This window comes from Copadichromis virginalis, linkage group LG15 (assembly GCF_057382275.1).
Source record: "Copadichromis virginalis isolate Kocher_CV1m ecotype Utaka linkage group LG15, C_Virginalis_male_GT1.1, whole genome shotgun sequence".
NCBI lineage: Eukaryota > Metazoa > Chordata > Actinopteri > Cichliformes > Cichlidae > Copadichromis > Copadichromis virginalis.
In genome coordinates this window covers 30,009,932-30,022,247 of record NC_140632.1, presented here as the reverse complement: position 1 = coordinate 30,022,247, position 12,316 = coordinate 30,009,932, and the positions used below count along the sequence as shown (strand labels likewise).

Here is a 12,316-nt window from a genome sequence, read left to right as displayed (position 1 = left end):
ACCAGCAGTGCTATACTACATGCATATTACTGGGTGGGTGGCTGTAAGAAACTCATCATGCAAGGCGTGGAATTCTACACAACCACATTTTTTTTTCAGTGTCTAAAGTGGGAAAGTGAACCGTGTGTGCTTGCACTGAGAAGTTTGCTTTAGTTTTCATTCAGTTTTGCATAGATGAGTTGAATTCTAATCTGGTGTCTCATTCAGATTATAATTGTTAATATTAACCTATTTACTTCTATTATTACCAAGAGGTATTTAATCCAGTGACACGAGTAAAACAATGTAATCTGTACTCAGCATCTGTGTTTTGCACTAAAACTAACTTATTTCTGCAGTTTATGTGTCATATATAAACTCTTTAATAATGGAAAGATATTGTTGTTTTACCTTTTTAAGATTTTAAGACGTGTCCAAAAGCAAGAGAGTTTGACTAGAGCCAGATCTGAATTTTCAAAATATCTGGGCTGCTAGTAGCATGCAATTAGCTCTGCTGTATTGAAATATGATGGAAATGATCCAAACATAAGATAATTTCTGATCATATTTCTTTAAAACAGGAGCTTCATGACTGTCTGATTGGTGATTCCTATTGGTAGGACTTATTCGTTGAATGCACACTGATTAAACAAATGTCTGCTGTAGGTCAGATGCACTTTCAGCTTAAGAACTCTACACCAATTATTTCCTTTTCTGTGTTCTGGTCTCTGTGGTTTCCAGTAGTTCTTAGTTGTTTTTACCCCCTTTTTCTAATCTTGTACATCCTCAACTCCTGTCCTCACATCTTAGTCCCAATCTCAGTGGAGGAGGAAAGGATAAGACATAAGGGGATTTAACAAAAACTTAAAGCAATGTTGGTTAAATATGACATTTGGTACAGCCGGACCATGAAGTGTTCTGTTCGTAGCCCAGTTTCAGCTGTGTTTTCTTATTTCAGTTTTAACATTACTCCTGGAATTTTTTTTATACTGAAGGCCTCTTTTAATCAAAATCCCAGAAACATCCTCGTCGGATCATCTGGTTTCCCTTCACGTTGCGTTGTTACTGGACTGGGGTTAATAAAGCTCACTTTCAAGGGTCAAGTTCTTTTTTTAAAATTAGATGACCTGAATGTTTTCCTGGACAGGCGTGCATTTCCTCTTATCTCAGTGGTCTAGATGTAAATGATAACATGAGTCAGGCTTGAATTCTCCAAGTTCAGCCTTAATGCCTTATCACCAAACAAATTTCCTCATATTTTCATGACAGATTTAATCGCTGCCTTGCTTCAGCAGTCTGCGTGTTATTAATTCACTCTGTTTACAGGTGATTTGTCAGCTTGAGTAATATCTCATTGTAGCAGCATTGGTATTAATACAGTGCTTTTTTCCCTCCCCCTTGTATTTTGCGTCACCCTACAACTATTCGAAACGGTTGCCTGGTGCTCCCTAAACTGGTTGTGACAGAGGTCCCTTCTGGCTAAATGAGACTTCTTCCTCCCCGCTGTTGCCAAGCACTGCTCCTAGGGGTTGAGTACTCTCACTCCACACACTGTAAACAAACAGCAGCTACTTGAGGAAAAGCAGAACGAGAGTTGAACCAACCAACTGGCTGCGTGAAAGGATGAAGCATGCTTTAATACTACTGCATACTGCACTAATAGCTCAAAGGGGCTTCATTATCTGGACAGTTGGTCGTTGATGAGTCCTGTAGGCTGTCACCTTTCGCTTCAGCTTGTTTATCAGCTTGCCCACTCTGTTACGTAAGTGTGTAAGTTTGGCTCCTGAAGTGGCCTACTTTTTGATACAAAGATGTAAATGATTTTGTAAAAGAGGGCCACGTCCCTAAGGACTGGGTTTACAGATCCTCTGTGGGGCGGAGAGTGTTTATTTTCCCCTGGCTCCCGATCCATTTATGAAACTGTCCAAATGGAACTGATTAATTTCACTGGCTGCATTTGAAGGGAAATCTTAATATGGGGGGTGTGAAAAGGAATTTGGTGCATGCTTCACTAACTTTGGTGCATATTTCAATCAATTTATTACATCTCCTTATATCACTGTGGTCTGCTGCTCTTTGAAACAGTCCCTCTTGCACTCATGTTTCTACTTTTCAGCTTTTCCTTCCATTAGACACGTGAACTTATTTACATCAAACTTCATTTTTGCATGCTCATTTTGCATTTTGAAGGCACTGGCACTCACTCAGGTCTTTTACAGAACATTCAAGAGGTAAAAAAAAGAAAAAAGAGTACGTTCAGGCTAGGCATATTAATTCACTTAGGTCTGTTTAGAATTTGAAAGAGGGGCTGAACTCCTCGGGCCTTTGAAGAGACGCTTGTCTTTGTGTTTGCCGATCGTGGGGGTGTCATGTTGTGGGCATGAATAGCAGATCTCATTATTAGTGCTGTTTCTATGGCAACAAAATACGTTTGCCAGTCAGATCTGAGTCTGCCAAGCCAGAGGGTTCACATTCACTCAAACACCCAGGGAGACAGTTTGACAACAAGCATTACTGCATCCTACTGCACGACAAGGTAAACTTCAAAAACAGGGGCCCACTGATATTATCTGCCCTCTGAAAAAACGTACAGAGGTTTTCCGATGCATTTTATATCCTCTGGTAATTCAGAGACTTAAAACCACTGTGCTTACAACTGCAAATTATATGCAAGAAGTTGAGTTAGCGAATGGTCTGAAGAGCAGTGAGAAAAATACATCGGCCTTCATGTGTTGCGTCCTAGATGCTGTGCCGCGAGCCCTGTGGCAAAAGCCTGAACCAACACTTCTTCATGCTCCACATTCCTTTCTGAAGAGGAAAACACAGATAACAGCATTCAAAGCTGTTTTAATTACTCATTTTAGCAATGCATCCTGTGACTCTGAAGGGTGTTGTATGCATTGGTGGCCATTCAGCTTTAGGGGCCTCCTAATTTCACTCTGATCCATCTAATTTTCAGCTGGGGGAGTAAGCAACCGCCGTCAGCCAACAGGCTCAGAAAAATCCAGTGAACACTATAAAATTAACAATTTGTTAATTAAATGTCAACGTTGAGCGTCTAGTTTGCTGTGCTGCAGTAACTACTGTTATATTTACTAAGTGAAAATGTAATAGGTTAATATTTCCCTATTTCCCATCCCAGCTATATACTGTTTACACAGTGGACCAGTTTCACATGTTGACGTCTGAATGTGTGTGAGCCAACAGCCTCCTAATTTTCTGTTTGGGAGATGCTTGGCACTGTGTGACATCATAGAGGGGATATCCCTAATATGATCAACAGTGGCACATGGCACTTGTTGCCTCCCACAGAAGGCCCACTTGCCAACAAGTGAGTAAGTTGCTTAAAGTGAGTGTAGCCTTAAAGAAAGTTAGGCTAGATCAGCTTATTTCAAGCAGAGAATGAACTGAAGGACTGCACCAAGGCCCAGTATAAGATAACTAGGGATTATTCCGAGAAGTGAATCATGCAAAGCTACTCTAGTAGCCTTTAGTAATAACATCTTTACAAAAATACTTTTTTCCCACTTTTGCCCAAGTGCTTTCTCTGGGCTCTCTCTGTATCATTGTAGGGTCTTTACCTTACAATATAAGGTGCCTTGTGGTGACTGTTGTTGGGATTTGGCGCCAGATATATATATAAAACTGAATGGAATACTCTCTGTGCTGCCCTATCAACAAAGGCAAAAATAAATCTAAAAAAGGAAGTCAGTGTTCTTGTTCAGTTTGCACTATTTCAACACTTGAAAGTGGTCAGGAGAAGGACTAATCAGTTTTGGATCAAACGACTATATCTGTGAAAAACTTCACGTCACGTGTTTTAGTTCTCCTCACCTGTTCATTGTATTTTAATTTAATTTGTTTATGATTTGTTCTTTGTGAGTGACTCACAGTTCTAAAATTTAGCATTTGTGGTTAAACGGTGGTTAAACATCATCTAAATGAATGCTTCTGAACTACCTAACATCGTTGGTCTAGGATGTTTTTTAAGGCTTGGACCTAAAAACAAAAAAGAACTCAACCTGTTCTCCTGTTATTGTGAAATGTACTCAGCCTAACAACTAATATAGGATTTTAAATACCAATATCAATTGGGTGATTTGAAAAGCCACAGCATGTGCTGGGCTATGGCTTGTGTCCACATAAGTGGCGGCAGTCAGCTTGGTTGGCTAACAAAGCTTTTACTTCTTGGAACTTGTGTGGTTCCAGTTTCTCTCTGGAAACCAGATGAACACACCCAGCTGCTTGAGCGTGTTTGACTCCATTCCTGGGTGTATGATCACTTGGCTTAAGTGCACTCCCGGAAAATGGCTCACTGACATAGTCATGTGGTTGTGTGCTTCATTACAAAAACAGGACAGTCAATAACCACTCAACATGTTTCTGCAAAGGGAACCACTGATACTGTAATACCACGGGTATTCTGAACGTATTATCAGTCCAACTGTGTGTTAGAACCATTTACATTTATTGTACTTCCAAGTTAAAAACAGAGTGATTTTTAGTATACGCAACAGCTCGTAATGTTCTGTCTCTTTCTCCCACAGAAACCAGCTAACATCCTGGTGATGGGGGAAGGCCCCGAACGAGGAAGAGTCAAAATTGGTAAAGTAGATTTAAAAAAACATCATTTAAACTGCTTGACTGATTTGAAACTTACACAACCTTTAGGTACTTGTGTCAGCACGAAAGTGGATCAATTAGGTTGTTGACGTGTTTGATTGTCTGATAGCTACAACGTTTAACCTTGTCCAGAGAGGCTGACAGGAAGCTCAGATCAGTCCTGTTGCATAAGCCAGCTGGCCAGGGGAGTGTTGAAGGGTAATGCTGCATTGCTGGCATCTATTTTTAAACCCCGTACTCCCAGTAATAGCATAGAGTGTTGTTCCAGTGCAGCCAGAGTCTTTGCAACTGGTGCTGGTAAAAGTTTTACTTGAATGAACGCCACAAGGCTGCTGTGGTTTAATAAATATGTTTAATATCTTAATAGTTACATGGAGCAGGATGTTCATTTTATTCATTTCCAACTTTCATTCATTCATTTTTTAGGAGAATGTGAACTAAGTATCAGAAATCACATTCATTATAATTGTATTTGAATGCACGTTGGTTAAGCGAACAACTTTTTCAGCCTTACTTGTTCCTGTAGATATTGCTTTACAGTCAGTGTTGTATTTTCTGTGAACGTTTCATTATGAATCATCATCATCATTAGTATCATTAGTAGGCAAATGCAAAACTCTGTACAAGGCTCATCCAAGAACAGTGTCAGTGACAAGTTTTACTTTTAATTCTAATTAACATTTTAATTATATTCAGTAAGACCTGAATCTGGCAACTGAGCACATTATTCATCATGATCTCATCTCACTCATTCTATGACCTCAGAGTTTACTGAGGTCAGCCGAGAAGTGTTTTCCCATCAACTTCTTTGTACAACCAACCAGTTGCCCCCTACTGGCCATTACAAAGAATGCAGATTTAAAGGATTTCTGTATAGGCTTTCCATTTTCAGACTCAGATGCTACCTCCATCTTATACATACAGTCTGTGATCAGTTCTATGATCAGTATAATGCATCTTTAAAGTCATTAAAAAAACAGTGAAATGTCCAATTAGCATTGTCCAATATTAGCATATTTATTTACTGCGCATATAGAAGTTGGCACAATAAGACTACCCATCTGTGGTATCCATATAAGACTATAATCCCACTTCTGTAGATCCCAGAAATGTGACTTGAAAAAAACCCCAGAACTCTTGCTCTTGGTGATTGCTCAGGTTTAGTGGCAGCTACAGAGGTGAATGTAAAATGTGGAGGGGTCATGTCCCCCACTTCACCAGTGGAAATAAAGCTGATTCAGAATAGGCTGACTTTAGTCTGTCATTTGTATTTGAGCTACACAGTGTCACATTTTCTTCTTCTCATGCTGTTGTCATCTAAACATGACTAATTTGATAAGGATGGATTTACGTTCCATATTATGGCCTGTATTTGTATAGCGCTTTTCTAGTCCCTGAGGACCCCAAAGCGCTTTACACAACCTGTCATCCACCCATTCACACACACATTCACACACTGGTGATGGCAAGCTACAATGTAGCCACAGCCACCCTGGGGCGCACTGACAGAGTGCACTCATTATTGTGGTGCTTGATTATCCTTACTGTAAGTTTTCTCTGATGTAACTCAAACCAACAGAATGCTGGTGTTTTGAAACTAACCACATTTGATTGATAAGCCAAGGACACTGCTCACTCATGGTGGTAGTGAAGCATATCTTGCTTAATGGTGTGCTCCATTCGAAGTGGGAAGTCGGAATTCCAATTTGCAATAGCAGTCCTTCCAATCCCAACTCCACAATCCAAGATGACAGCAGCAACAGCAGGAAAACTTGTAATCTCTGCAGCCACTGGTGTGTGTTTGTGACTGGCTATTTAAAAGCCATACACAGACCACTGACCAGGTTCTAGGGGAGCTGTACCTTATTCTGCTGTCTGTTAGAAAGACACAGGAAGAGAATCTGTTTGTGCCAGTTTCCTGTTAATCTTTACTAGAATGAGGCAGAGTTAAATATTTATGTGTAACTTTTATGTTTTCTGTTAAGGTACTTTTTTAACAGTGGGAAATTGCTCTATTTCTCACATTACCGTTTTAGCAAGGGATTTTTTTGCTAAAAGGAAAGAATACTGTCTTTTCATGCTAAGTAGAACAGATGTGGTTTGACATTAAAAGCCTGCCTTTTTCAGCTTTACAGTTGTGGATGTTTCATATTTAGTTGCGGTGTGAGAGACGCCCGAGGTTCTGTCTAGAACCCGTGGCTCTGACAGCAGCCTTGAACATGCATTCGTATCTCTATCTGATAATGCCTTTGTTTGCTAACTGCGTCTATCTTCTTTCGCACCTTCTGTAGCTGACATGGGTTTCGCCAGACTCTTCAACTCTCCGCTGAAGCCGCTGGCGGACCTTGACCCCGTGGTAGTGACGTTCTGGTACAGGGCCCCGGAGCTGCTGCTGGGGGCCCGGCACTACACCAAAGCTATTGGTGAGTCACACAGATGAAAAAAACGTAATGCTCTGCACCAAGGCAGGACTTTGATCCCTGGCTGTTTGCTTAACTGCATCAGGTTTGTGTTAGTTGACAGAATTAGCTGTGATTTTAGAAGCAGGGTCTCCTGGTTTACATGCACAGCTGATAAGTTCAAAGTACTCATGTGATCCATGGACATCATCAGAATAAATCAATCGTGGAGCACATGTCCCATTATAATCTCAGTATCTTACATCTTCCCACGTCAGTCCATTGAATGGAAGTCGACTTAGGCTGTTAGCAATGACTCACCATTGCATTGTATTCACATCACGTAACATGTAAGTGTCTTGACATACAAAAACAGAACATTTAATTCAAACAAGTTTAAAAGAGGAGCCAACAACTCTTCCTAGTCGGGCTTTGAAAATACATAATAAATAATGCAGTACAACAAGGAAATGGAAAAAAAACAAAAAAACCCCCAGACATGCACCAATCAGCTGGCCAGAGTATAGAATCAGCTGATTTTCCAGCTTTCTCCACCCTGTGTGGTGACCGGCCGGTCAGCCTCACGTGTGTCCGATTATGAGGCGGCCCATTTCACGCATGCACAAAACGTGCAGGGCAGCGCAAGCAAATAGATGCACTCCACTGTGTCACAACCACTGTGGAGGATCCTCACCGTGAGTGTAAAAGTTCTCCAAAATAGCGACCACCATGAAAATGTTTGCAACGAAAAGACAGATGCTTAAATCATCCAGCTGACATTTTCTAATTTCAGGCAACGTGGCTAAAATTATGACGATGAGTGAAAAAGAGAAAACTGTCGATATTTGGTTATCTGGTGAAGTTATAAACATACTGGAAAAATGATGCGTGTAACTGACATTTCTTTTTCTTTTGTTTGGAAAGGTAACATGCCAGGTAGAGCTGAGCATACAGCAGCCTGTGTTCATTACATTTTTGCACCTCTTTCCAGTAGCAGGACACTTCATTTTCAGTTGTTTCAGTGAGAGAAAATTGTGCAACATACAGTTGTTTAGTTTCAGTTGTGTATGCTGTCAGTTCTAATAATGAGGAAAAAAACAGAATTGGTAAGAAATTTTGTTTAGGTAGGTCACGCTTACAGAGAAATGCAGAATCTACATTATAAACATTATACAGAAAAATAAATACGTCACATCATCCCAAAAGGTTGATTCTGTTCATCTGGACGTAGCATTTTCAATGCAGGTAGTTAAGCAGTAACACTAACATCAATATTCCAGCAGAAAAAAATGACTTCCTGTAATCCAGGAAGATTTAGCCATTGTAGCTAGTGTATCTCCACAATACTGAGACTAAGTGTTGTCTGTTTACATGTGTGCGTGCCTCAGACATCTGGGCGATTGGCTGCATCTTTGCGGAGCTGCTAACATCGGAGCCCATCTTTCACTGTCGCCAGGAAGACATCAAGACCAGTAACCCATTCCATCACGACCAGCTGGACAGGATATTTAGTGTCATGGGTTTCCCTGCAGGTCTGCACACACACACACATATACAAGAGATTGTTTAGTGTATCGATAAAAGTGTTAACTTAGTCACGTGCTTGTGTCTTTCGCAGATAAAGACTGGGAAGACATCAGGAAGATGCCAGAGTACCCCACACTGCAAAAAGACTTCAGGAGGACGACGTGGGTGGCCGCTCTAATGACCTCTATAATCGGGGAGCTTGTAGACTTGTAAATGAAATATCACATATGCTGTCATTTGTCATCCAACAGGTATGCAAACAGCAGCTTAATCAAATACATGGAGAAGCATAAAGTGAAACCAGACAGCAAGGTGTTCTTGTTGGTAAGTGCACACACACACACACATATATCTTAGTTCAGTTACTTTAGAGGCATTATGTCCATTTCCTGGTGACCAAACCTAACTGTAACTGCTAACTAATTAACCATTAAACTCACCTTAAAAGTAATAAACTTTAAAGGGTCATGGACTGGGCTGTTATTCCCCAAATGAGGTGCAGGTGCACACAGTATAACTATGTAAACACGTATACTAATACTATTACTACTTAATAAAATCGTCTTATTTTGAAAGGCCACTAATCAGGAAGCCCCCACCTTTTTGTATTTTCCTATCGTACACTGATCGTGTGTGTGTGTGTGTGTGTGTGTGTGTGTGTGTGTGTGTGTGTGTGTGTGTGTGTGTGTGTGTAGATCTTGTAACCATGTGTATTTTTCTGCCTTCAGCTCCAAAAGCTCCTCACAATGGACCCGACTAAAAGAATCACATCAGAGCAGGCGCTGCAGGACCCGTACTTCCTAGAGGACCCATTACCAACCACTGAGTGAGCCTTAGTAAACTTTTGCAAACTTTAATCAACACAATCGTGTTGGTGCTTCAATCACTAATTTCATCTGTTTTCTTCTAGTGTGTTTGCTGGCTGTCAGATCCCCTACCCCAAACGAGAATTTCTTAATGAAGACGAGCCAGAGGAGAAAACAGAAAAGGTAAGTGTTATCCAGTTATCCTGTGCCTTAGACTGTAAGGCAGTCTAGCCGCTGCCTTACAGATAACTTCACTGGCGGCGAATGCAGCTTTTAGGTTATTGCTAATAGTTACATGGCTACATTAACACCTCAGAAACATCCTCATAAAGATTGGGATGTCAGTCTTTGAGATGCTTTGTTGTGCTACTGTTCATGTGCTAAGCTGTTAGTGAGAGAAAGGGCTGTGTCCCCGCCTGTCTGCAGCAGTGCTGTGCGAAGCTGCGTGTGAAGACGGCACAGTTTGTGGCACTGCTAATGTGCGAATACCTAAGCTGATATTAATGTTCAGCACTAGAGTATAGATATTTGGACAACCCTTCTTGGTATATATACTGCCTGCAGTATCTGCATGGTTAAAAAAGTACCGTCACATTTTCAGAAACTAAAACATCGATCGGTATTGTGTCAGTTCACTTAACGTCCCATCTTAAGTTAGTTGTCAATGGGGTCTAATGTGGCAGTTTTTGGTGTATTTTATGGGTTAATGCGCGGCTGTCCCACCTCACAAAGTCTTACATTTATTTTTCAGGCTTTTTCTGTAGAAATTTTGGGGACTGTTAAATTGATAACGTCTTAATGTACAGCTTTTCACTAGTGGATTGTACTATTGCTATTCCAAGTGGTAGCTCCAAATGTGTCCAGGCACTTTCCCTTTCAGCCATAAAGAACAGATATTGTTATCTACTGGAGTGATATGAGGTTATAGTACTACTGGTTCTTAGAAAGCAGTATCTTAGTTGAGTCAACAGTGTCCCTTGAGTTATTTTTACAGTGTAATAACTCAGCGCAGGCATTTAGCGGCGACTTTGCCAGAGGCAGGGACACACTGTACACGGTGTACAGAAGTGCATGAGGAGGCTGACCGTCCTTGTGCTCTGTGTTTCATTGTTGCTTTGCATGTAGCTTAAAAAGTGCAGCCTTTTTGCAAAGGCGCTAAGATTAAGATAAGATTTTTGTTGTGAAATCTAATGAGAGAGTGAGCACTGAGGCAGAGGCCGATGGCTCCATGTGACCGCTGTTCCTACATCATATTGGTAGCTGCTGGCAGGAAAAGATCTGAGCTTTACACCAGAGAACAGAGTGTTTGAGGAGCTCGGCTTGCACTGCTTTGGTTGGACTTCCTGTCAGCATAAAGTGTGGACATGCACAATCAATAATAGACAACATAAACAAAATAATTTGGCTGCTCCAAATCAGTACAACACCAAAACTGCTGATTGCAGACTGAAGTGAAAGCTGCTGATTTTATGAAATTACATGCAGGATTACGCATCATGCTGTACATTCATACTAAAATACACTAGCCACTATATCTGCCATTATATTGACTAAATGCAGTTTTTCAGATATTTTTGATCCACCATCTTTCATCCTCACCTGATGAGGCGTGATCTTGCACGGCGCTCCAGATCGAGGACGACTGAAAATTATTTTATATTTCTTCCATTTAAAGAAATCGCACCAACAGTTATCATTGTCTCACCAAGCTTCTTGGTGACAGCCTTGTGCAAGTCTGATATCTTTGCTTTGCTCTTGTTCATGGTGGCAGAGAAGCTGGAATGGAAGACATTGATTCTGTGGACACACGGGGACATGTGCAATGTATGGGAAATCCTGCTGGGTTCTAGGTGATCAAATACTTATTTCACTCAGGGAAATGTAAATGTAATCAGCTTCTAGCTTTTCTGGATTTTTGGTTGATATTCTGTCTCTGTTAAAATGAAATAACCATAAAAATTAGAGACTGTTTGTTTGTTTGTAAGTAAGCAAACTGACAAATTCAACCCACTGTAAGCCGATCATGGGATGTTTTTCTTTTCTTTTTTCAAAGAAAAGTACTTGTTACTTGATTTACCAAGGTTTGTGGCACAGAATTTTCTGCTTGTCTTAATTGTGCTTGATGGTGTTTTAGGGGGTGTCATTTATTTGGATTGAAAGGAGGAAAGATAATTGTGCCGCTGGAGGGGTCACAGCTGTGAGTGCAGTGCCAAACTTTGGCTGTGTCCTACAACTCTTCACTGGGTCCCTACTGACTGATTTCATGGTGTTATGCTGTCTCTGGAAAGAAACCTGTGCCTATGCTCATTATTCACTTTCTCACGGTAGCTCATATGCTTGTAATCTGCCGTGTTCTTTGTAGAATGCTGGTCATTGTTGATGTGACCGCCTTCATTTTTGTATACAAACAAGCGGATTGTTAGGGGATCGCCTCAGAACTTTCCACTCCCATCAGCGCATTTTTGCGACCCTAAAAGCCCCGTGGTGGCTTGAAGGTCAACATTCTGCACACTGAATTCCTGAATTGTAGCCATAAACTGATAAATTCACAACTGTGTCAAATTTTTACACCAAATTTCAAATTTTGACTAAATTTTAAACCACATAATTGCCACATAATGAGCCAGAACGTAATGAATGTTTGCACCAGAAACTGGCTGCAGATTTCTGTGAACCATATTTAATAATCACCTGAGGAAGGACTGAACTGTTCACACAGGGTGTCTCATTCCCTCAACTCAGCCACGCATCCACATCCAAGGGCCATTTGGGGCATCTCTGGGGTATGGCTGCTGGCAGAAACCATAACAATGATTTTGGTCCGTCATTGCGGTCTCGATTTTTGAACTTGAAACCAGACTTAGGGCTTTAGGGCCTGAGCCAGCAGCATAAATGGGCAACAGATTCTCAAAACATGGAAATAGATATGTAATAGCTGCTTTATTAACAATATAGACAGACAGAGAATATGAGCTATCCTTA

At 40.8% G+C, this 12,316-nt stretch overlaps 1 protein-coding gene across 1 annotated transcript in view; it reads left to right on the top strand.

The window, feature by feature from the left end:
- The window catches only part of cdk19 (cyclin dependent kinase 19), a 65,836-nt gene that overhangs the window by 43,437 nt on the left and 10,083 nt on the right, over positions 1-12,316 (top strand). The window contains exons 5-11 of the mRNA XM_085432880.1: positions 4,527-4,584; positions 6,894-7,025; positions 8,390-8,533; positions 8,620-8,689; positions 8,780-8,852; positions 9,257-9,354; positions 9,439-9,517. Of these exons, the coding sequence (XP_085289006.1) occupies positions 4,527-4,584; positions 6,894-7,025; positions 8,390-8,533; positions 8,620-8,689; positions 8,780-8,852; positions 9,257-9,354; positions 9,439-9,517 (654 nt within the window). The remainder of the gene's footprint in view (positions 1-4,526; positions 4,585-6,893; positions 7,026-8,389; positions 8,534-8,619; positions 8,690-8,779; positions 8,853-9,256; positions 9,355-9,438; positions 9,518-12,316) is intronic.